This window comes from Cnephaeus nilssonii (genome assembly GCF_951640355.1).
Source record: "Cnephaeus nilssonii genome assembly, chromosome: 14".
In the NCBI taxonomy this organism is placed as follows: domain Eukaryota; kingdom Metazoa; phylum Chordata; class Mammalia; order Chiroptera; family Vespertilionidae; genus Cnephaeus; species Cnephaeus nilssonii.
Genome location: NC_137085.1, coordinates 31,062,022 through 31,084,048, shown reverse-complemented (window position 1 = coordinate 31,084,048; position 22,027 = coordinate 31,062,022). Strand labels below are relative to the sequence as shown.

At 47.4% G+C, this 22,027-nt stretch overlaps 1 protein-coding gene across 3 annotated transcripts in view; it reads left to right on the top strand.

The window, feature by feature from the left end:
- The window catches only part of DAPK1 (death associated protein kinase 1), a 158,966-nt gene that overhangs the window by 77,458 nt on the left and 59,481 nt on the right, over window positions 1-22,027 (top strand). For all 3 annotated transcript variants that reach the window (XM_079789581.1, XM_079789580.1, XM_079789579.1), the window contains exon 3: window positions 6,981-7,202. In XM_079789581.1, the coding sequence (XP_079645707.1) occupies window positions 6,981-7,202 (222 nt within the window). The remainder of the gene's footprint in view (window positions 1-6,980; window positions 7,203-22,027) is intronic.

Genomic DNA, 22,027 nt, shown 5'->3' with positions numbered 1-22,027 from the left:
AATTCAGACCTGCGTACGCTCTTGCCTTGGGCCCCGGGTTTTGCCCTGCTGTGCTTGGCAGACTTCTGTGTGTGGTCCTGACCTCTGGGGAGGATGCTGTCCCCAAGGTGTGCGCCTCTGGGGCTGGCCCCCCTCCACCGGGTGTGTTCCTCGAGCCTCCCTGCCCGCCCTGAGGCAGCACTTCCCATCCGGCTTCTCACTCCTGAGTCGCCTGTGTTGTTCGGTTCCCAGGGTGACCTGCTGCTGTTTATCCCTCCGCAAACTCTGCCTCTCCCTGTCGGTGCCCTGGCAACCTGCTGCTTTCCTCATTGGGTTCTCTACACCTTGCCACCTTGACTGAGCCCTGGGAGCCGCTCAAATAATTTTTGGAGTGTTTAAAAATATAATAATAATAATATGCCCTAACCGGTGTGGCTCAGTGGATAGAACGTCGGCCTGCGGACTGAAAGGTCCCAGGTTTGATTCCGGTCAAGGGCATGTACCTTGGTTGCGGGCACATCCCCAGTAGGGGGTGTGCAGGAGGCAGCTGATCGATGTTTCCCTCTCATAGATGTTTCTGACTCTCTATCCCTCTCCCTTCATCTCTGTAAAAAAATCAATAAAATATATTTTAAAAAATAATGATAATATGTGTGTGTGTGTGTGTGTATAATATATTATATATATATATAAAATAAATCACAAGTTTTGCATTTTTGTCAAAAGTGGTTTGCCTTCCTGTCACACATAGCTTCTCAGAGGCCAGGAGGAGAACAGTTCCCGATGTGGGCTGCACCACGGGACACTCCGAGGGAACTGAGCTCCGTGCTGAGGACCCAGTTCCCGAAGGGGTCAGCCTTCTTCGTCGGTGGGTTAGGATGGAAGGACAGGTTTCCACTGAACCAGGACAAACACTTCGTCTTCACCTGCGTCCCCTAAGGTGTTGTCACTGTGGGAATGTGGCTGGCCTTCGGACCGGTCAGAATACAGATTAGGTAGCGGTATGTGTGCTGAGTCCTGCTGGAATGGTTGGTTTATGTGTGTTTCCCTGGTGTGTGTGGGGGGCAGGGAGAGGGGCGAGGTGAAAGGTAAACCGGAGATGAGCACAGCTCAGCCAGCGTTCTGTTAAGACATTGCAGTGAGTCTTTGGGGTTTGGTGGTGGTGGTTTTGGTCTTGGCACAGAGGTCCCTTCTAGCTGAAGCAGCACTTTCCTTGAAAGATGGGGGACTGCTGCCAAGATGAGACGTGAAGAACCTGAAGGTGAGCCCACACACGCTGATGTGACGAGAGGGTTCGTTTGTGTGAGCCTGGGGGGGAAGCTGTGTTCAAGATGGTCAGGGCGCGCCCACTCCTTTCCACGCTCCTCCCTTAGGTCGGTCTGTGGCATTGGTCAGCTACTGGCCCCCCACCCTCTGCATGGAAGCCTTCCTCTACTCAGCTTCCTGGGTCCTCTGTTTAACCCACCATCCCACATATTTCAGTGGCTGTTCCTCCTGCCCGTGGCTGGGTAACAAACACTCCCAAACCTGGTAGCTCCAAACATCTCTCATGCTTCTGTGGCTGCCTGAGCGTTCTCACCTAGGGTGTCTCGTGTGGTTGCACTAAGATGTTAGCTGGGACAGGGGCCCTCTGAAGACTTGCTAGGACAGACATCCATGACGGCCAGTCGCCTGGCCAGCCTTTTAAAGCTGCTTGCAGCTCAGCAGGAGCTGTTGACGGAAGCACGTCCATGCGGCCTCTCCACATAGCTTAGACCAGTGGTCGGCCAACTCATTAGTCAACAGAGCCAAATATCAACAGGACAACGATTGAAATTTCTTTTGAGAGCCAAATTTTTTAAACTTAAACTATATAGGTAGGCCATTGTTATTAACTTAATCAGGGTACTCCTAAGCTGGCCTTTGCTAAAAACTCAAGGGGCCAAAGAGCCTCATGTGGCTCGCGAGCCGCAGTTTGCCGACCACTGGCTCAGACTTCTCCCAGCACAGGGGCTGGGCTCCAAGAGGGAGCTCCCAAGAATGCGTGTTCTGAGAACTCCAGACAGAACCCCCAGAAGCACTTCTGCCACGTTCTGTTGGGCAAGCAAGACTCGGGTTCCAGGGGAGCAGGCTGAGCGCCCCCCTGGTGCTGGGAGAGGCCAGGTCACCCTGCAGAAGAGCATGGGAGATGGAAGATATGGCCTCACCTACCCACAGGCTAACACGTCAGTAGCCAAGCAAAGGCACAAGGTCCTTTGGGGACCGAAGGGGACAAATCGAATAGGCCTCCATCTAAATTGAAAATAGATGGAGGCCTTGTTATTCCTGATTGGGGAGCCGTGGGATGGGGTGGGGGGAGGTAGAGACTTAACACATAGATTTCAAAGTTGTTGGGTAGAAAGGCCGAGAAGAAACTGGTGCTGCTTTTCAGCCGCTGAAATAGGACCCTCTGTGCTTCTTTGAGAAGCAGGCAGCTGAGACAGCTTGCTAATTTTCATCCTTTACATGGACCTGATGTGCTTAGAGAACCCAGTTTACACTCACATGCAGGGTCTCACTTCATGTTGTCATCACCCTTGCATGAACGGGGAAACTGAGGCTCAGAAGTCCTTGTTTTCCCACGTTACGGACAGAGTTGGGGTTGGCCTTCGTTCTGGGCGGGACCCTGTTTGAGGAGCTGCTCTTCATCTCCCCCCGCCGCTCCCTCTTCCCTCAGAAACGCTAGGCAGGCTCTTTGGTGCTCCCTGCCCGGCTCATCTGTGGCTCCTCTCAGAGCTCATCCCTCCACACACACCTTCCTCTCCCGGGTCACATCCAGCCTTCAAGACGCAGCCTGGGTCTCCTGGCCTCCTCACTCTCTCTCCCTGAGTGGCCGAGTGGCCACGTCTTTTTTATGGCCCATCCAACATTCCGGTGTTACATGCTTGTCTCTCCCATTAGTCTACAAACTCTTTAGGGTCTTTCCTCTGCCATAAATGTGAATTATTACCCAATGTTAACTCATCCTTGAAAAAAATCACCTCTTATTTAAGACCTGTAAGTTCAGTTTTCTACCAGGATCCCAGCTGCTGCCACTCTGTCAACACAGCTCTTCAGCAAAAATAGTTGGCTCGTAAGCCAGCACTGTAATTGTGCCAGGGGGTTGACATATGAATTCAAAAGTAAAAGTTATTTTGTGTTAATTAGGAACCTTATTGCTAAGACTTGGAAGGAGGGTAGAGTTGAAACTTATCAAGCTGTTTTGATTTAAGCCAGATCTGTTTCTAGCATTAATGTAGGGAATTCGCAATAACAAATAGTTCCCATAAATAATGTTTAACTGTCATAGGTACTGGGTAGATGCATGCTTTAAATTCTCCCAAAAATTATATGCTATTTTGGTGTTTTTTGTTGTTGTTGTTTTTAATCTGCACTTCCTGGCTGGGAGCTTGTTCTAATGTGGCGTCTGGATCAAAGTCAGCAGTGAAACGGTTAGAGCCTCGGTCAGGCACCAACCCGCGGGCAGAAAAAAATAGTTGCTCCCAGACAGCTTGCTCTTCCTGCCTTCTGAATGCAACAGCTTTGACTTTGCTTGTCCACTCCATCTTTCCCAAAGCGAGAGCAAAACTCCCACAAAGAAACGAATTTGAAAATAAAACCTGAATGGATGAAACAGAGTTCGACAGGTGTTTGTTGCTGCTGCTGTTGTTATTGTTTTAAAAATATTTTTTATTGATTTCAGAGAGGAAGGGAGAGGGAGAGAGAGATACAAACATCAATGATGAGAGAGAATCATTGATCAGCTGCCTCCTTCACGTCCCCCACCAGGGATCGAGCCCGCAACCTAGGCATGTGCCCTTGAATCCACAGGCTGATGCTCGCTCTATCCACTGAGCCAAATCAGCTAGGGCCGACAGGTTCATTTTTAATGCACATGAAATACATAAGACTTCCAAGAACACAGATGCTTCACCAATCGCTTGCCATCTGACCTTGAGACTCTTCTGTGGTTCTTTCTAATTGTTAATATCGTGCTTCCTAAGCCCACACGAAACGTGGTTTGCCTTTTATTGCAGAGCACCCACAGGGATATTCAAGCAATGGCTTCGTTAATTCAAACGCTTGATGAGTTTTTGGTGGAGGAGAAGGCTACATTGCCCAAACGTTTTAACCACAAGCCTCTTCTCTTTGCCTTCCTCCCCACCCCCAGAAATCTCTTTCCTAGAATGTAGTCCTGCAACTTCAGAGGGGGGGGGGGGGGGGGTGGCTTGTATCTCAAACAAAATGGACACAAGCCCAGCATAGCAACCTGGCTCAATGACTGGAGCTTTGGAGCAAATACTACACTTGGGTTTGGAGTCATTTCTGGCTTATGCAAACTTACTTGCTGAATGATTTAGAGCAATTTTTAAAACGTCCCTCTGAAGCTTGGCTTTCTCATTGACAGAAGAAATGAGGATGATGTGAATCTTACAGAGTTAAAAGGGGAGAAGAGTCAACAATGGATCATTTGGCAATGAAAACACACTCAGATAGTCTTTCAATTTAGGCTTGTATTTAAATTCTTTGTGGTTTGCCTGCAGATTTTTTTTTTTTTTTTTTGGCACTTTAGTTTTGTTTTTTTAACGCAAGGTGATTCAAACCAGTCTGCTTCGAGCCATTACAGCCCCTGGGATAAGTCACGGTGCCTGTAGGTGCCTGTAGCCCGGAGGAGGCATCACAGCCCACCACCACCACCACCACCACCCCCGCCCCAAGCACAGATGTTTATGGTTTTGAGGTCCTGCCCTGTGAAGTGCACTCTGCCTCCTCTTTGTGCTGGAGTCCCTTGAGAGCCCTCTGGGGACATGATCCCGTCTCTGTGAGGAGGGGGGCTGAGTTCCTGCTTTTCTCCATAAACCCCATTTCTGCAGCACACGCCCTGCCCCTCAATAGATAGAAAGCCCAGTCCTTCACTCCCCAGAGAAATTAGAAAATGGTTGTAATAAAGTCGTCACAGACCCCCTGGCTCTTTAAGGTCGTGAGTTTACAGGCTATCGGTGCTAGCATTCCGGTGTGATTTATTCTTCAACTTCTCTGCTCTCCTGCTGCGGGGGGAAAGAGGGCATTAATAACCTGTCATGCAAAAAATTTGATACTGCCATAAAAATAATCCTTCACTATGTGTTTTTTCTTCTCTGGCCTTCTGCTGCTCAAGTAAATGAGTAACATTTTGAAGTATCCATTCTTTAGCATCAAAATATTACCAGTTATTTGATTTTCTCTCCCCTTTTTGTCTTCATGTGAGGGGAATGAAACTAGCTAAAAATAACTGTGATAATGCTCTGCATAGCAGTTCTCCAGCGGGTGCCAAGAAATGTACATGTCCTGTGATGGGGGGACCGACCCTGCCTCGGGCGCTAGGGAAGAAGTGAGGGTCATTACAGGAAGCATCTTTCTGTTGTTTCACTTACATTCAGGGTAGCCTACTTACCTCTCAAGATCTCACCCACTTATGTCTCCACCTTTTATTGTGTGTCAAGTTATTTTATAACTAGAGGCCCAGTGCACGAATTCATGCACAGGGGCCGGCCAGCAGGGGGGAGGGACCATGGGAGGTTGGCTGTGGGAGCGCATTGACCACCAGGGGCAGCTCCTGCGTTGAGCATCTGCCCCTTGGTGGTCAGTGCGTGTCATAGCAACTAGTTGTAATGGTCGCTTAGGCTTTTATATATATAGATATTCCTTTATATATGCATAGGAGGCTCTGGTTATTTGCTGTGGCACTGGATGGATAGGATACTTTCCTCTGTAAGAAATAAAAAACACAAATCACTGGCTTTAGCAGTAAAGAGAATTTATTGGCCTATGTTGCTGAAATTTCCAAAGGCAGATGGTCTCAGTCTAGGGTTGATCTAGCCACTCCCAGTGTTACCACAGACCTAGTCTTGTTCCTTCTACTGGCTCTGTCTCTGCAATGTGATTAGCTTTTTTTTTTTTTTTTTTTTTTTTTTAATATATTTTATTGATTTTTTTACAGAGAGGAAGAGAGAGGGATAGAGAGTTAGAAACATCGATGAGAGAGAAACATCGATCAGCTGCCTCCTGCACATCCCCCACTGGGGATGTGCCCGCAACCAAGGTACATGCCCTTGACCGGAATCGAACCTGGGACCCTTGAGTCCGCAGGCCGACGCTCTATCCACTGAGCCAAACCGGTTTCGGCAATGTGATTAGCTTTAAACCAAGAGTGGCTTCTCATATGGTTCCAAGGTGTCTGTCAGCAGTTTGGAGGGATCAAAAAATCTCAGATAAAGTCTCTGTCTAAACATTCTCTGGAATGTCTTACTTCGGTCCTGGGCCTATCACTGGAGCCAGGAGAATGTAGTTCACTGATTGGCCTAGCCCAGGTCACATGATCTGTATCTATAGTTATGGATGGAGGCAGCTTCCTAGAACCACAACAATCCCTAGATAAAGGTACTGGAAAAGGAAGAGGAGGGTGGTGATGCTGGAGAAGAAGCCAGCAGATGTCATAGGGCTCATCAGTTCCCAAAGTATGAAAAAAACATATAGCTTGTTTTTGTTCTGGTGTTTCAGTTGATAACTGTTGGTGCTAGAAATATGTCATCAGAGTCAGGGCTCTACATAGTTTCCTACCAATTCCCTCATCTCCATCTCTTGTTTTCCTAAACACACAAGGAAGAGAGCTTGTTGGGAGTGAGGTCTGATCCAGGAGCTCCTTCCTACAGTCCCCAAATCGGAAATGGGCGGGAAGGAGGCCAGCACAGAAGTGGAGGCATCATTACCGATTCAACAAAGCATAATTCAAGAAAATAATTTTTATCCCTTGCTCATAAATAAACTGGCTTAATAAAATTGAAATAGAATAAGAACTAGCCCTACTTACTGTGTTAATTGCTCACAATTTGGACTTTTCTACTCACAATTCCATCGTTCCCCTCACCCCCTACCCTTGGCACATCCTTGCTCGAATCTCGTATTTTAATGAACAAAAAGAATGTGTAAATGACCCGTGTCCTTCTTCCGTCCCCTCTCTTCAGCGGGCAGTTCGCAGTGGTGAAGAAATGCCGCGAGAAGAGCACGGGTCTGCAGTATGCCGCCAAGTTCATCAAGAAGAGGAGGACGAAATCCAGCCGGCGGGGCGTGAGCCGCGAGGACATCGAGCGCGAGGTCAGCATCCTGAAGGAGATCCAGCACCCCAACGTCATCACCCTGCACGAGGTGTACGAGAACAAGACGGACGTCATCCTGATTCTGGAGCTGTGAGTGCCCTCTGCGTGGCTGTGGTGGGGCTGGGAGTGGGGAGGCGGGGTGCAGGGATGAAGGGGGGCCGTGCCCAGCCTGGTCAAGAATGGACTCTGCTTTGCCAAGTTGGAGAAGTGACTAGGGTGTGTTGCCTGCCTAGCTGCAGTTATCTGGAGTAATTTTGAAGACCATTCATGTATTCCCGCCTGATTTGCAAGTGTTCCCCAATCTTAGGGTTCTTTGCTTATTATGAGGTTATCTGTTTTCTGAGTTTTATGTTAAGCTTTTAAGTACACTATGTCCTTCTCTACTTCTTTCTTCATTCTCTTTCCCCCTTTCTTCTACTCTGTCTCTCCCTCCTCCCTCTATCTTACACACACACCCCATTTTCAGCTATTGGAACTGTCGGTACGCATTATATGAAAGGGTAAAACTGAACCAAAATCACTCAGAGGTGATTATGAAACTTGTTTTTAAAGCAGTTTGCTTGGTGTCTGAGGCCCACCCTGCCCATGGGATGTGGATCAGAGCGCGCTGTTCTGGGACTGGCGCCCGTCCCTGGCTGCTGTCTGGGTGCCCAAATCCCACAGCACAGGCTGAGGGGAGAGGAGAGGACACTGTCCTGGAGCAGCTGGCTGGGAATGTCTCTGGGCTCTTTGGAGAGAGGAGGGACCTGAGTGCCCTGAGGGCGGAGGGATGGGTGATGCAAAAGCACACTGGTGACCCCCAATCCTGGGAGGTTCTGAGTGATGTCGGGCCCACTCCTTTCCTGAGAGCCTCTGGAGTTCACATGTCCCTCCTGCCGGCCCCGCAGCTCCCCTGTCTGCAGATCTCTCAGGGCTAAGAGGTGACTTTTTGAGACCAGAGGAGATGGAAGTGAGGAGGGTCCAGCCCACCCCAGCACCACACTGCGGGAACTCTGGGCTTTGTCATCACAGCAGCCTGGGGCAGCCACAGCTGCTTGTCTCATCACTGGGGTGTGGCCACGTTGCTCTATGGGTCTGAGCAACCACCTTCTTAACTGTGAACTGGGGTTAATAATACTTACCTTAAATGAGGAGATAAGCATTTAAAAATGCCTATAGCACCGTGTCTGGCTCATACATATTTCCTCTCTTGGTTCCTTTAAACCAAGAGAGGAAATATGTATGCACTGCACTGGAGACGTTTGGGGCGGGGTAATTGCTTTTCCAGGGGGCCATCCCGGACACTGTAGGATGCTTAGCAGCACCTCTGGTTTCTACCTACCAGATGCTGGTGACATTGTCCCCTCCAGCTGCGACGGCCAAAAATGCCTCCAGACGTGGCCCTATGTCCCGGGCAAAAGAGCCTCTCTCCCCAGTCACTGCTTTAAAGGCAGGGCGGGACTTGAAGAGCACAGAGGATTAAGGGGCCTGCTCGAGGTGCAGCACAGAAAAGGGAAGAATCACAGTTTAATCCACGCTGTGGCTTTATGTGGCCGCTGGGGAACCAGACAGAACCGAGATCAAAATCGGGCTAAATCCTTTACCATCTCTAAGCCTAAATTTCCTCCCTTAAAGCTGCTGTAAGAGACCATGAATACAAAGTTCCCGGGAAAAGAAACATTACAGATCACAACTGTTTTACCAGGTTGTGCCCAGTGACTGAGAGTGTCACTTGCCCTCTTTACATACCAAACTGCACCCTTGACGCCTGTGAGTTACTGCCCTCCTCACGCCCACCTGCCGGTGCTCATTATGGATTCAGCTTCTGTTGACTGACCCCATTGCAGAGACGTTTTTTATTAGGCGCATGTATCCTGAGTGTAAATTGGGTGACATTATAAATTATCATACAGTCAACTTGATGTTGGAGGAGGGTGGTACAAATCCATGGGACTTAACACGTGGATTCCTGTAACCACCACCCACATCAGGATTCAGAACAGTCCCATCACCCCCTAAGTCCCTTGTACTAATTAATCCCTTTGTAGTCACACCCACCCTCCACCTCCATCCCCACCCCCAGGCAACCAGTGAGCTATTCTCCATCCATTTGTCTTTTGGAAAATGTTATATAAGTCTGTTTATATAGGATATAGTCTTTTGAGACTGGCTCTTTCACTCAGCATCATGCTTTTGAGATTTGCACATGAGTTCCTCCCCGAATAGTATTCCACTGCATGATGTTTATCCGTTCACCCACTGAAGGACATTGGTGTTGTTTCTAGAGTTTGGCAATCATTAATAAAGCTGCTGTCAACATTCACATACAGACTTGTGTGTGAACCTAAGTTTTCATTGCCTTGGGGTAAACACCTATGAGTGGAATTGCCGGGTCGCGTGGTAAGGGTGTGTATAACTGTAAAAGACACGGCCAAGCTGCTTTCTAAAGTGGCTGCACCATTTGTCAGGCCCTCCAGGAAAGGATGAGAGTTTCGGTGGCTGCACCAGCACTCAGTATTATCAGGATTCGTTTTTCATTATAACCGTTCTAGGAGGTACACAGTGGCTCACAACATGACATAGTTCATTGTGGGGTGACCTTGAATAAAAGTTGTGCAAACTCACCGAGAGCAGCTATGAGAAGGGGCTGGAGGGGCCTTAGGAGACTGTGCCTTCCCCACAGGAAGATTCTGTGCTCTCTTGAGGGTGGTTATGCTTCCTTCAAAGGTGTGTTAACCTAGAAGCATAAAAACAATGGACAGGGCTTTGATAAACCTAAGGCAAAGATAAACCTTTTACCAAAGAAATTATATGCCTGGGGCATGACTACCCACCAGGACCTGCCCAATTAGGAATTTATGATCAGATCACCTGTGATGTTGCATTCCATAGAACCCCGTCTCCGCCTACAGTTAAGAATGCTGAGGTACAGTGGTGGTGAAGGAGAGAATAAAATTTAAGAACTTGTCAGAAGGTAGCCCTATGATGTTGTAGTGGCCATGTATCTATACCTTCTGGCTCAGTAATCTCTGAGTAGCTGTGTTTCTCTGATGTACGGCTTTGGGATGGACTCCATGGCAAGGGTAGCTTTCTGGGGCTTACTAATAAGCTTGTTGCCTCGTTGAAAACTTGTGCTCGTCTCCACTGTTATGTGTGAGTCCCCCCTCTGAACCCCAGGCCCATCCTCACCTCTGAGGTAAAGGGACCCCAGACCACCACTCCGCTCACTTTTCCATGAACCTGCTCCCAGTGTCTTGGGTGAGGTATGGAAATGGAATCTTTTCTATCCTTTTTCCAAATGTTTGGTGTCTGGGTTACAGGCACAGTTGTCAAATCTAGTCCAGGATCTGCCCTTTAAACTATATGTAAGCCTGAAAGTAGTTTTAAAGTTTGACTCTTCCCCGACTTGCTTCCCTGGGCAATCATCTTTTCACAGCTGATCTGCTATTGGAGCTCAGCCTAGCATATACACAAAGGAGGCCTGTGTGGTGCTTCAAAATCACGACCTCATGCCCTCCACATCCATTGTTCCCCAATCATGCTGATAGAAAATCCCTTTACCATGTTATAGCTCGCCCACGCGTTGTCACACAGGCAGGGCCCTACCAACCTTTGATCCTCGATGCTGTAGTCATTTCATACCTCGCCCGGTGAAACATGAAGCTAAACTCTCAGAAGCAAAGTCAGTGCTAATCAGTGACACTGGCTTCTGAAATTCCATTTCTAAAGTTGCTGCTCAGAAACTTGATTAAGTATACTTAGTTAAGTATTTCAGGCTGTGGATAGAGATGCATTTTTCTATCTGCCTTCCTTCTCTCCAGGATGGTGTAGATCTAAATGTTTTAGGGGCCAGATAGGTGACGTAGGTAAGCGAAGTTGCTCTGCATAAGGCCCCAGTGTCGGGGAGGCATCAGGGAATGGTGAGGACTGTGGCTAACTGGAACCCTGAGCCCCACCTCAAAGAGGCAGCCATCAATCAGTTGATTGTTGCAGTGTGGAATTTCAGAGCCAGTGATGGCCAGCGATCTTGCAGTTTTTCTTTAAAAAATAACCTCTGCAGTCTAGGTTTTTTTATGTTGGCAATTAGTTCATAGTATTCCTGGGCAGACAAAATAAAACCTGTCTATAGGCCACATGTGGCCTGTACAGACGTCCAGATTCTAGCCTGCCAAAGCAATCATTATCTATTTACTTATTTATGTGAGCAATAAGTATTAGTTGCTCACAACTGTGAAAGAAGCAAGACGGAATAAATACAGTCAGAGACAGCCCCAAAGGGCTAGCGATTCTGTTGGAAGGGCAAGATACGCACTTAACATGCCAAAATGATTTTTTAAATGTACAGCATGATTTGAAATCATGGTCCTCAAACTTCAGCATGCATCAGAATCACTTTGAAAGGCTTGTTAAAATATATATTATTGATCACCTGCATTTCTAGAGTTTCTAAGTTAATTCTTGATTAACCCTTTTTAGCTAGCATGCATGTGTTATTGTGTGTTCTCTCTCTCTCTCTCTCTTTCCCTCTCTCTCTCAGTGGGGTCTAAGGTGGAGCCCAAGAATTTGCATTTTAAACAAATTTCCAGCTGATGTTTGTCTTACACACACACACACACACACACACAAAGCTATGTTGAAGTTCTAATCCCCTTTACCTCAAAATATGGCCTTATTTGGAAATAGGGACGTTGTATATGTAATTGTTAAGATATTGTGGCAGAATGCATGGGAGAACGGTCAGCCAGCACTCTGAGGGAGGAAAGTTTAACCTTTATTTCACAGATCTGCTAGTCCGGGGGAATTCCGGATGCAAAGCCTGAACTGCTCTGACCCATATATCTCCTCCTGTGGCCGGCCCCTGAGGGTCCCCACAGCTCCCCCCAAGTCAGCTGTGGCCCTGGGGTTAGGTTCTGCAGCTTCGCCCAAGTCAGTCAGAGGGGGGAAGTAAGACTACAGTTTTAACCAGATACTGAACTGAACTAGGTTGCAAACCTCCCCCTCTCACCTCCCCCCGCCCCACCCCACCCCGCTCCCGCATTTTCCTTATCAAGATGGGTCACAGTGGAGTAAGGTAGGCCCTAATCCCATATGACCGGTGCCCTTGTAAGAAGAAGGCCGTGGGAAGACAGAGACAAAGGGAGAGTGCCATTCAAAGATGGAGGATTGGAGTGGTACTTCCTCCAAGCTCTTAGGAGGAACTACCAGCCCTTTGAATTTTGGGCTTCTGGCCTCTAGGACTATGAGACAATAAATACCTGTGGTTTTAAGTCACCCAGTGTGGGGTACTGTGTTACAGCAGCCCTCACAAACTAATACAGAAGCACTAGTTGGATCGAAAATTCTGTAAGCTGGTTAAAAATAAAGCATGGAATCATGGTATTCGCATCAGGCACCTGAGAAATGATGTGGAGTGTGATTCTTACTCCCTGCAGGCCTGGGCAGAGAGCCCTGCAGAGGGGTGGGTGGGTCTGCATCTGACTGGAGGCAGGAGTGGGCATCATCCCATCTCAGCCTGCTCCAGGATAGTCGCCTTAGCTTTGAATCACCCATCTGAAAGGTTACCCTGTTAACATTGAAAGTAAAAATCTTAGAATTGTCACGTAAGTATTGGCATAGTGTATAGTTTCAAAGAAATCAAGCTAGTTTGAGGTCTCCAACCCTAAATTTTCCCCTTATTTGTTCTGCTTGGAATTTAAAGGAGATTCTTGATTAACCCTTTTTAGCTAGCATGCATGTGTTATTGTGTGTTCTCTCTCTCTCTCAAGAAAACTCAATTTAATTGGTGAAGTATGCTGTGGTTGTAGCCAAGTGCAAGGGCATGGAATGAATAATGCATTCTGTTATTTTTTAACTTAAATTTAAAAAAACACATAACATAAAATTGACCATCTTAACCATCTTTAAGGTACTGGGCAGTAGTGTTAGTTGTAGGCACCTTGTTGTGCAACGGATCTCCAGAACTTTTTCAACTTGCAGAACTGAAACTCTATACCTGTGGAACAACTCCCTTTTTCAGCTCTCTTTTTGACTTTGGCTGAGTTAATAATTTGTGGAATTTGGTTTGCTCATGGCAAACAGCTGCCGAATTGTATTGAAACATTTGTGCACGATTAGACCACTTTATGCTCGATCATTAAGTTGGCTCACTCTTAACCAAACCGAGATGCAAACTAGTAGGACTATGAATATGAATGTTTTTCATTCTCTATCAGCACAGTGGATGTATGTGGATGAGTTCATGCTGCACCGTCAGCAAGTCCAGAATTGCAAGAACCTTTCAGGAAGCAAATACAGTGATTGAAGCGATGGTTTAAAAGTGACAGAGCTGTACTAAGCTGAAGGCAGTCATAGGGACCTAAGTGATGCTAGTAAATGAGGTGAATCCCATGCCTGAAGCCTTTCGGCCCCCCATTTCCACCCTTTCTGTGCCTCTCCTGGTCCTCACAAGGCACAATAGCATGTGCAGATGTCTTAAATGGTTGCGGTTTTTTTGCTGCTACATTTGTTCTCTCTTCCCTGACCTGGAGCCAGCTCTTTTGACTTTTTGAACTTTTGTTTTTATTCACAAAGGTAATTTCAAGAACTGTTCTGAGTTACACTTTTGGCATCTGGCTCCTCAGATAGCTGCGATTAGGCAAGAACAGAGATCTGAAAGTGCATTTGGCAGCAGTCTCAACCTTTCACAACAGAATTAAATCACATAAAGTAGGTGAATTGCCATCCAGGCATTCCCTTGCGAAACAAAGCCCTGTACGTACGGCATCTTCCCCGCACTCTGAACTTCTTGCCAGTTCATTTGTAAAGTGTTTCCTTAGTGTTTATGGAAGGGGCATTTTTGGTCTTAGAAAAATTGGGACAATGCAAATAATGAAAGCAGACTACATGTGGTATCTGAGTTCATAGATCTGTAGTTTTTATTATATAGTCATAATTTAATATCTGGCTTGATGTTCTCTGCTGTATCCATAGGTTATAAATAGAAGGTATTTTTGCTTATTTCCAAGAAAGCTCTGTAATCGTTAAGGTTTGGTAAGCTGGGTAACATTCCTGGCCGCCAGCCAGCCTGAAGGACTTCCACAGCTCAGTCATGGTATTCTTAGACCCTCGTCTGGACGCCGCAGACTCTACCTATGACTCGAAATCCCTGAGAACTGTTCACACTTCCTCCTGGAAATTCACAGCCATGTCACGAATCGTATTACTCTTCCTGTCTTGGCCAACCACCCCCCTAACCAGTGACTTGAGAGGATGTCCCAGGAGGAACTCGGTGGAACTGTGGCTCCAACTGACCCCTCAGACATTCTGGCTTCCCCTCTTGTTTTGCTCCCTCTCCTTGCTGGCCCCTGTTTCCTCTCTGTGGGGTGGAGGCTGTCCCAGTCACAGGCTCCCTGCCCCACTCAGCTACCTCTGCACACCCAGAGCCCGGGAGAAGAATGGGGAGCTGCCCTTCATTTGACTCTTCGGGTCTGCACTGTGGGGCCCCTCCCTTGCGTTATCTCATTTAATCCTGGTTTCAGAAGGCTGAGCCCATCCTATCCAGATATAAGGGTGGGAGAGACTAATTCTCAGACAGTAGCTTCTTGGGGAGGGAACTTTTTTTGTTTGAGTCCTTAACTTCTGCTGAGCCTGTATAGGACTTAGCCTCCAAGGCCCATTGTCCATGTTTCCTAAGCTGTCACCTTTCCCGGGGACAGGAGGAGTGAGTTAAGTAAAAAAGACCACCTTGGAGCAGAGAGCGTGTTCCCAGCCTGCCCCACTCCCTCCCCTCCTCATCTAGGGCTGCCAGTCACCTTGACCTCTACCTCCTAGGGCAGTGCTTCTTGTGTTCCTGCCTTTGGCCTCCTCCATTTCCAAGCAGTGACTCAGTAGCCTTTGAAAGCCAACCTGGACTTGGAGGAACTTCCCGAGTCTCTCTCCAGAGCTGCTTCTTCGGCAGCCATGTTGTTCTTGCCCCTCATTTCTTAGCATTTCCATGGTGCTGGGAAGGGGCAGAGAATGTGCTCGTGTTCCTGTGGGAATGAAGGCCAGGATGGCTTTGTGAGGGCTCTCATTACAGCTGTACGTGCATATTTGCCCCCTCAATATGTTTCTTTGAGGGCAAGACTGTGTCCTACTTTGGCACCCGCAGCGCTTAAATTGTGCTTGGCCCAATGAATGTGTGGGCAGTCCAGATAGAGCAAGAAGCACAAGAAAATGTGATCAAAGTACCTCATGTGGCTCGAGAGCCAGTAAGGTGACCACTGATGGAGACGTTGTTCGAGATGCTAATCTACCTGCTTGGGCCTTAGGCAACAACTCTTGACTAAGTGTCCTAGAGGGTAAGGAATGAAACCTTGAATGATGGGATAAGAAAACAAGTGACAGGGCAGCACCCGAGGACTATTGATAGCAAGAAGCTCCAACCACCCTTAGACCTGTAGGGTAGGAAAGGGAGTGGCTTGGGGAACCTGAAAAAGGATAACTTCACAGGGGGGGGGGGGGGGGGGGGGAATACAGAGAGAACCACCTGACATGTGCTGAGCCCTCAGTAGGGGAACTCAGCCAACTCATGTCAACTTGACAGTGAGGAGGTGAAGTTGACCTCAGTCTTCTTCCTTATTGGTGGCCAAACCAAACTAGAAGCCAATTGACAGAGAAAGCTTTTTATTCAGTCTCTCTTTGCAGCTTCCCTGGACCCAGAACTGATGGAAAAGGATAGAACATGGATCTGGAGAGGTAAATAGAAAATACCTCTAGTGTCTGGTCCTTTTGACACTTCAACCCAGGTGCTGTAGCTAAGGAGTTACAGTCCCAACTTCCTGGCGCCCCACAGTGAACTCTTTCCAGGACTGAAGAATACAAATTTTATCACTGGATAGTTAGGATCCGTTGTATCTCATGCCCTTTTTTCTCAAAGGCGGTGTGCCCATCACAGATTCTAGAGGGGAAGTACTTTTTTTTTTTTTTTTTAAGCATCCCCCTTTTGTGTTCCTAATTTTTCACTTTTTTAGAAGTGTTACTGGAATGAGGAAGTGGAGACGTGGCCCAAGGCTAGAAGTCTTGGTTCTTTGCAGGTGCTAGCTCTCTGTTGCCAGGGCAACTTGCCCAGCAGGAGAGTTGTGTTCATCCTGCCTCTTCTACCCTTTGGGTGCTGCGTCCCTCTCTGAAGGGTCGGGAGTTGTCTCTGAGCTCCTTGGCATCCATGTGTCTACTGGAAACTATGGGAAGAATTTCCGTGGAAATAGGAAGCAATCTGTACCTGCCCACTTCTCTTCCTTGACTCTCATTCCCTCTTCAGATCATTTTAATCTACATTTTAACTTTCTGCTTGCCACTGAAAGGATTCTGCCGAAGCTTCCTAATTTGCAAAATTCCTTAATATATATGCAGCTCATAATACTCAACCATCACTATTATCTCCCAATATATCGGTATCCCCAAAGCTATATCTCTAGGTCTTTCTCTGGAACCCCACAATTGCTTCTCTAGTTGCCTATTCAACATCTCCACCAAATGGATCTCCCCCAGGTACCTCAAACTTACTGTGCCCTAAACTGAATTTATAATCTCCCCTCCCCTGCCCACTCTCTCCTCTCCTTCTCTAGCTTGGTTTATGGCATCACCATCTTCCAGTTTCCCAGACTGGAAGCCATGGCACTATCCTTGCCTTTCCCTTCTCCCCTGACTCCCCGCTGTGCCACACAGCCAGTCTTTCATTAAGTCCCATGGGTTCTGCCCCTGAGCCAGTCTCTTTATTACCGTTCTCATTTTTTCTCACCTGTCCAACTCACCCCCAGATTTATTTCAAAACAGCTACATCTCTTCCTTAAAAAGCTTTGTTGAATAATTATATGAAAAGATTCTCATTATCACTCATCATTAGGTATCTCTACAAATCAAAACCACAATGAGATCAGTTCATGTCCACTAGGGTGGCCGTAATTAAAAAAAAAAACAGATGACATTAAGTGTTCGTGGGGCTTTGGGAGAAATTGGAACATTTCTCCATAACATTACCGGAGACCAGAGGTATTTTCTATTTATTGCAATGTAACTACTGTAATGTTGTGTAATATAAAATGGATCAGCTGCTTTAGAAAACAGCTTGGCCATTCCTCAAAATATTCAGTGTAAAGTTACCATATGACTCAGCATTTCCACTCCTCAGACTATACCCAAGAGAAATAGAAATATATGTCCACACAAAAACTTATACATGAAGTTTATAGCAGCATTTTTCACACTAGCCAAAAAGTAGAAGCAACCCAATGTCCATCAGCTGATGAATGGATCGACAAAATGTTGTATAGTGATCCAACCGACCTTTATTTGGCAGCAAAAAAGAATGAGGCATTAATATACACTTCAACATGGATGAACCTTGAGAACATTATGCTAAGTGAAAGAAGCCAGTCTCAAAAGACCACATATTATATGAAATGTCCAGAATAGACAAATCCATAGAGGCAGAAAGTAGATTAGTGGTCCTAGGGCAGGCTGGGTAGTGGTGGTGAAGAATGAGGATTGGCTACTAATGGGCACGAGGTTTCCTTTTGGGGATGATGAAAATATTCTAAAATTAGACTGTGGTGATAGTTGCACAACTCTGTGAGTATACTAAAAACCATTGAATTGTATGTATACTTTAAAAGAGTCAATGATATGGTATATGAGTTATATCTTAATAAAGCTTTAGAAAACATCTCTGGCCCTTCTGCCTACAGAATGAGGCCCATGAGCCATAATAGAATAGTGTAGGATCTTTGTACCAATGTCCAGCTCTTTCCTTATATCCAACCACTTCTTCTCCTCCACCCCTTTCATCTCTACCCTTCATGGTCAACCCACAGAGAATCATCTTTACCAGACTATGCCATTTCTTAGGCACCCCCAACCCATTGTTTATGTTACACCCTCTGCCTGACATGCCATACTTTGTCTGCCTAGAGAATTGCTACTCGTCTGTCAAAGCCCAGCTCACACGAGTTTAGTTCCTTTCTTATGTGTGTTTTGATCACCTTATAGAAGTGTACTCATTATAGCGTTTACCACCCTATATTTTACATGTCTGTATATCTTTCTCCTGTAATGGACCAAGCTATCCAGGGCATGGGCCAGCATTTTACGTATTTCTCTTTCTATCTCGAGCATCCAGAGGAGGGCATGAATGCTAGCACACAGTCAGCAGTCAGTGCCCCATAAAAGTGGTGGAAGTTGAATTCAGTCAAGGAGACCAGTGGGAGATCCTGATGAGCAGCAATGAGGGGCTTTCCAGAGCGAGGACAGTGGAGATGTCAAGAGGAAACAAGCCAAAAGTCTGCATCGTCTGTGACCTGCTGAAAGTAGCCTCCCTCCTGAGAACAGAGCAGTGTGTCAGCTGAGCTAATTTCCACTTTGGGCCTGAGAGGGGCGAGACATGAGACCACATGTCTAAGTTGGGTTCATGGGATGGGCCAAAGAGTAGGATAGAAGGAGAGTGGATGGCATTCCGAGGGACAGAAGTTGAGAACCTACAATATGCCTGACATCATGAGGCTAGATACAATGGCAATCAGAGGCCAGCAGCTAAAATTAAAGCTGCTGATTATCATTGGCATCTTAGTATAATAATGTCCATCACATGTCAGCTACTCAGTAAACATTTATGCAAAGGAAAAAAAGGAAAGAAATAAGGTGAGCTCTTCAGACACTCAAAGTCACCTTTGCCCATTAGAGTCTCCTACTTAGAGCCAATCCTGCTCAAGCCCTGGTATGGCCCAGGCCGACTGTACTATTGAAAAAGAGATCCATTCTCATCTCCAGCTTTCTTAGCGGCCTCTGGTGGGGGTGACTCTCCACTCTTGAGGTCCTCTTCCAACACAGCAGGGTTTCAGGGAGTCTTCTCCTTTCTTTTCCCTTCACTGAGGTGGCCAGTAGGAAGTACTCGGCTCCATGTCCCTTCTCTGCCTGACTCCCCGTCTTCTGCCAGTGGCCAGAGTGATCTCTGAGCCTCACCATCTAATGAGTGAATATCAGCTCGCTCCCCTTCTCCATCTCTTCCTCCGCCAACCTTCCTTTCTTCTCAAGCTCATCCCAAACTAAAGGGCAGGACCACTCGGCTCTGTGCCTCTTTAAGGTGCAGGTTTCTACATCTCGGGGGTGGCCAAAGAACGAGCAACACCGTCCTTCAGGCTGGCTGGGGCCCCAATCTGATGGGCCAGGGGTCTTTCATCCAGGATTTCCAGGTTCTTAACAACAACCAGCAGCCTTTATCTGAGCCCTTTGAGCTCAGGGAAAACAAACCCGGTCAGCAGTGGGAGGGGCGGGTCCCTGTGCTTCCCCAGATAATAGCCTTCCCTTGTTTTCAACTAGACCAGACAGATTGATTTTGGAAAAACCTGCATCTTTGCTCTCCCAGCTTGGTTTACTTCCCACGGCCTTTATTCTAGCACCAGTTATAATGACCCAGGCCGAAGAGATGTCTGGCTGCCCCAGCTTTTCCGTGTGCCCCACTTTTGATTGGCCTCGTTATTTCTGTGGGTCTCCAAAGCTTGAACTGAAGCCATGGAAGTAGAAAGAGGCTTGGCGTTTGCTGTGGTCGGTCGGCTGTTAGGTTTCTTATTTCCCTGTACGTGGGGACGTTCTTTAGTTCAGGAACTCTGCCTGGGCCGATTGGGGGTGGAACTCCAGTTTTTCTCTCAGCCTCTTCTCTTTCTCTAATAAATTTTCTCATCCTGTTGGTCACATCATGCCTAGCACGCACCATACATGATCATTTGTTCGGAGCACCGGAGTGAACGGATGAGGCTATTCGTGGCTGGGATGACCACCCTCTAGGTCCAGCCAGGCACCTCTGAGCCCCATACATTCACCTGAGGGCTCGGGGTCCTGTACCCCTGCACACCTGTACCCTCTTTTTGGTAACCCAGTTGGCAGGCTCAGCTGCTGAACTGTAGGGCACCATGCCTAGAAGGCCATAAGTGGCCTTTCTAATGCGATCCCTGCCTGAACTAGCCCAGCCAAGGATTCCTCCGTTCCTGGGGCCACCTGTGCCCAGCATTTCTGCATCTCCTGGCCTCCCGAAACTTCTCAGACCCTCTCACTCTGGGTTCCCCTTCTGGCACGCCAGCATCTGCTTTTTTCTCATCTGCATTAGTTTATAATTTCTCCAGAGTGGACATTTTGGCTCTTCCTCTCTACCCTCCCTTTCCCCTTCCCCACCCCCACCCCCCACCCCCACTAGAACCAAAGCCTGGGTGGTTCCAGATCCCAGGCTTCTCATCACTGTAACCCAGAAACCCAGGTTCTCCGGACATCCACGCTTGGCTTCCAACACCCTCTTTTGCACCTGTCACCTCTCTCTGAGCGCACCCTTTGGTCTCATGGAATTATTTGGGAAGCACATTGAGCCACTGCTCTGCACAGGTTCATTCTTGCTGTCTTATGCTTTTCTCCTGTTTCCCTTCCTGAATTGATGCACTCACTCCGTTGTTTTTGCTTCTGAGGGGGCTTCTGGAAGCTCATTGTATCCACTGGAATATTTTTATGTTACCCCCCCCCCACCCTTCCATTTCTCTTTCCACATCGCTTCTCTCTCTATTCAGTATGGAATCAAAAATGCAAGTGGGGAATCAGAAAATGAGCATGTGCCAGAGTTGGGGGTGGGAGCGCTGTGGCTCATATTAATCCACAGTAGGTGTGATGACCACCTACATAAGACATCCTGTAGGCGTGACATGTCACCCCACTGCCTGAGCAGCAGGCCTGGATCACCCAGAAAACAACCATCAAGGTTTTCTTCTCCAGAGAGCTGGCTCACCAAACCACGTCTCTGAACTAATAGCATATTTTCCAGAGTTGCAATCATTATGATCTAGTCAGTGGGTAGAGGGCACATAGATTCAGTTCCCTGAACGAGGAAGAGGGAAACGAAACTGGTTTGGGTTTGTCGGCTTGTTGCATAAATGCCTCATTATATTCCACATAAAGCTTCTTCAGTTAAAAAGGGGGTGGGGGGATTTTTTTTTCCCCTTTAGTGTCTTGTCTAGCTGAGAACTGCAGCCTCCTTTTTGAAAATCTGCCTCAGCAAACTGCAGTTCCATCATTTGGCCTTGAATGTGAACATGCAGTCATTCAGTGAGGGGGGCTGGATAGTCCTTTCAGGGGACCCCTCGGACTGGAGCATAGCCTCTCAATCAGTTTTATCCGCCACTGCTGCCTCCTTGCCAACAGCTGGGCAGTGTGGTCGGTCCCGCGTCACGCTGTGCCTGCTGGTATTGACAAAAGATGATGCATTTTCTGTTTACCCATCCAGCATTCTGTTCCCATCTTGGGACTCAAAGAAAGTCGTAATTCTGCTCTTTCATCTTGAATGAAAGTGATTGCTTTGAAATCTTCTTCCTCCCCTCTCCCCCCACAGAGACCGTACTTTAATTCAGCTTCACAGATTAGTCCGTCGTTCATGGCAATAGAAGACCAGATTTTTGAGGCAAAGGGACCTTTGGGGGATCCCAGCTTATTGCCAAATGTGGGTGGTTTTACAAGATGAAATCTTTCTTTTCTTGCCGTAGCTGGCAGACCTAACAGTGTTGGTCCCTCAGGCACACAGCATACATCCCTAAAAGCATGGAGACCAGCTCCCCATGTATTCCATGTGCTTGCCAGGGACAGCAGTCTCCCCTTTGAATCCTGGAGGCCCGTGTCCACCTGGATAACAATTGTTAGTTCTTGGAGAGAGTAAAGGTCAGGCAGAACTGTCAGGTGCCGTGTTCACATGGCGGGCTGCAGGGTGGGTTGGGAGTGAAGGTGCGAGACGAGTTAGAGCTTTTGTGACAGTTTCTGGGCATCACAGCAGAAGGATTCTTGCCATTTCCTGAGCAACTACTCTATGCCATGCGCTGTGCTAATTGCTTTTCACTTTATTTCCTTTAATAAAGAAGCCACAAAAAGCAGCCTCTTTAGAAAATGGCCTGAGGACC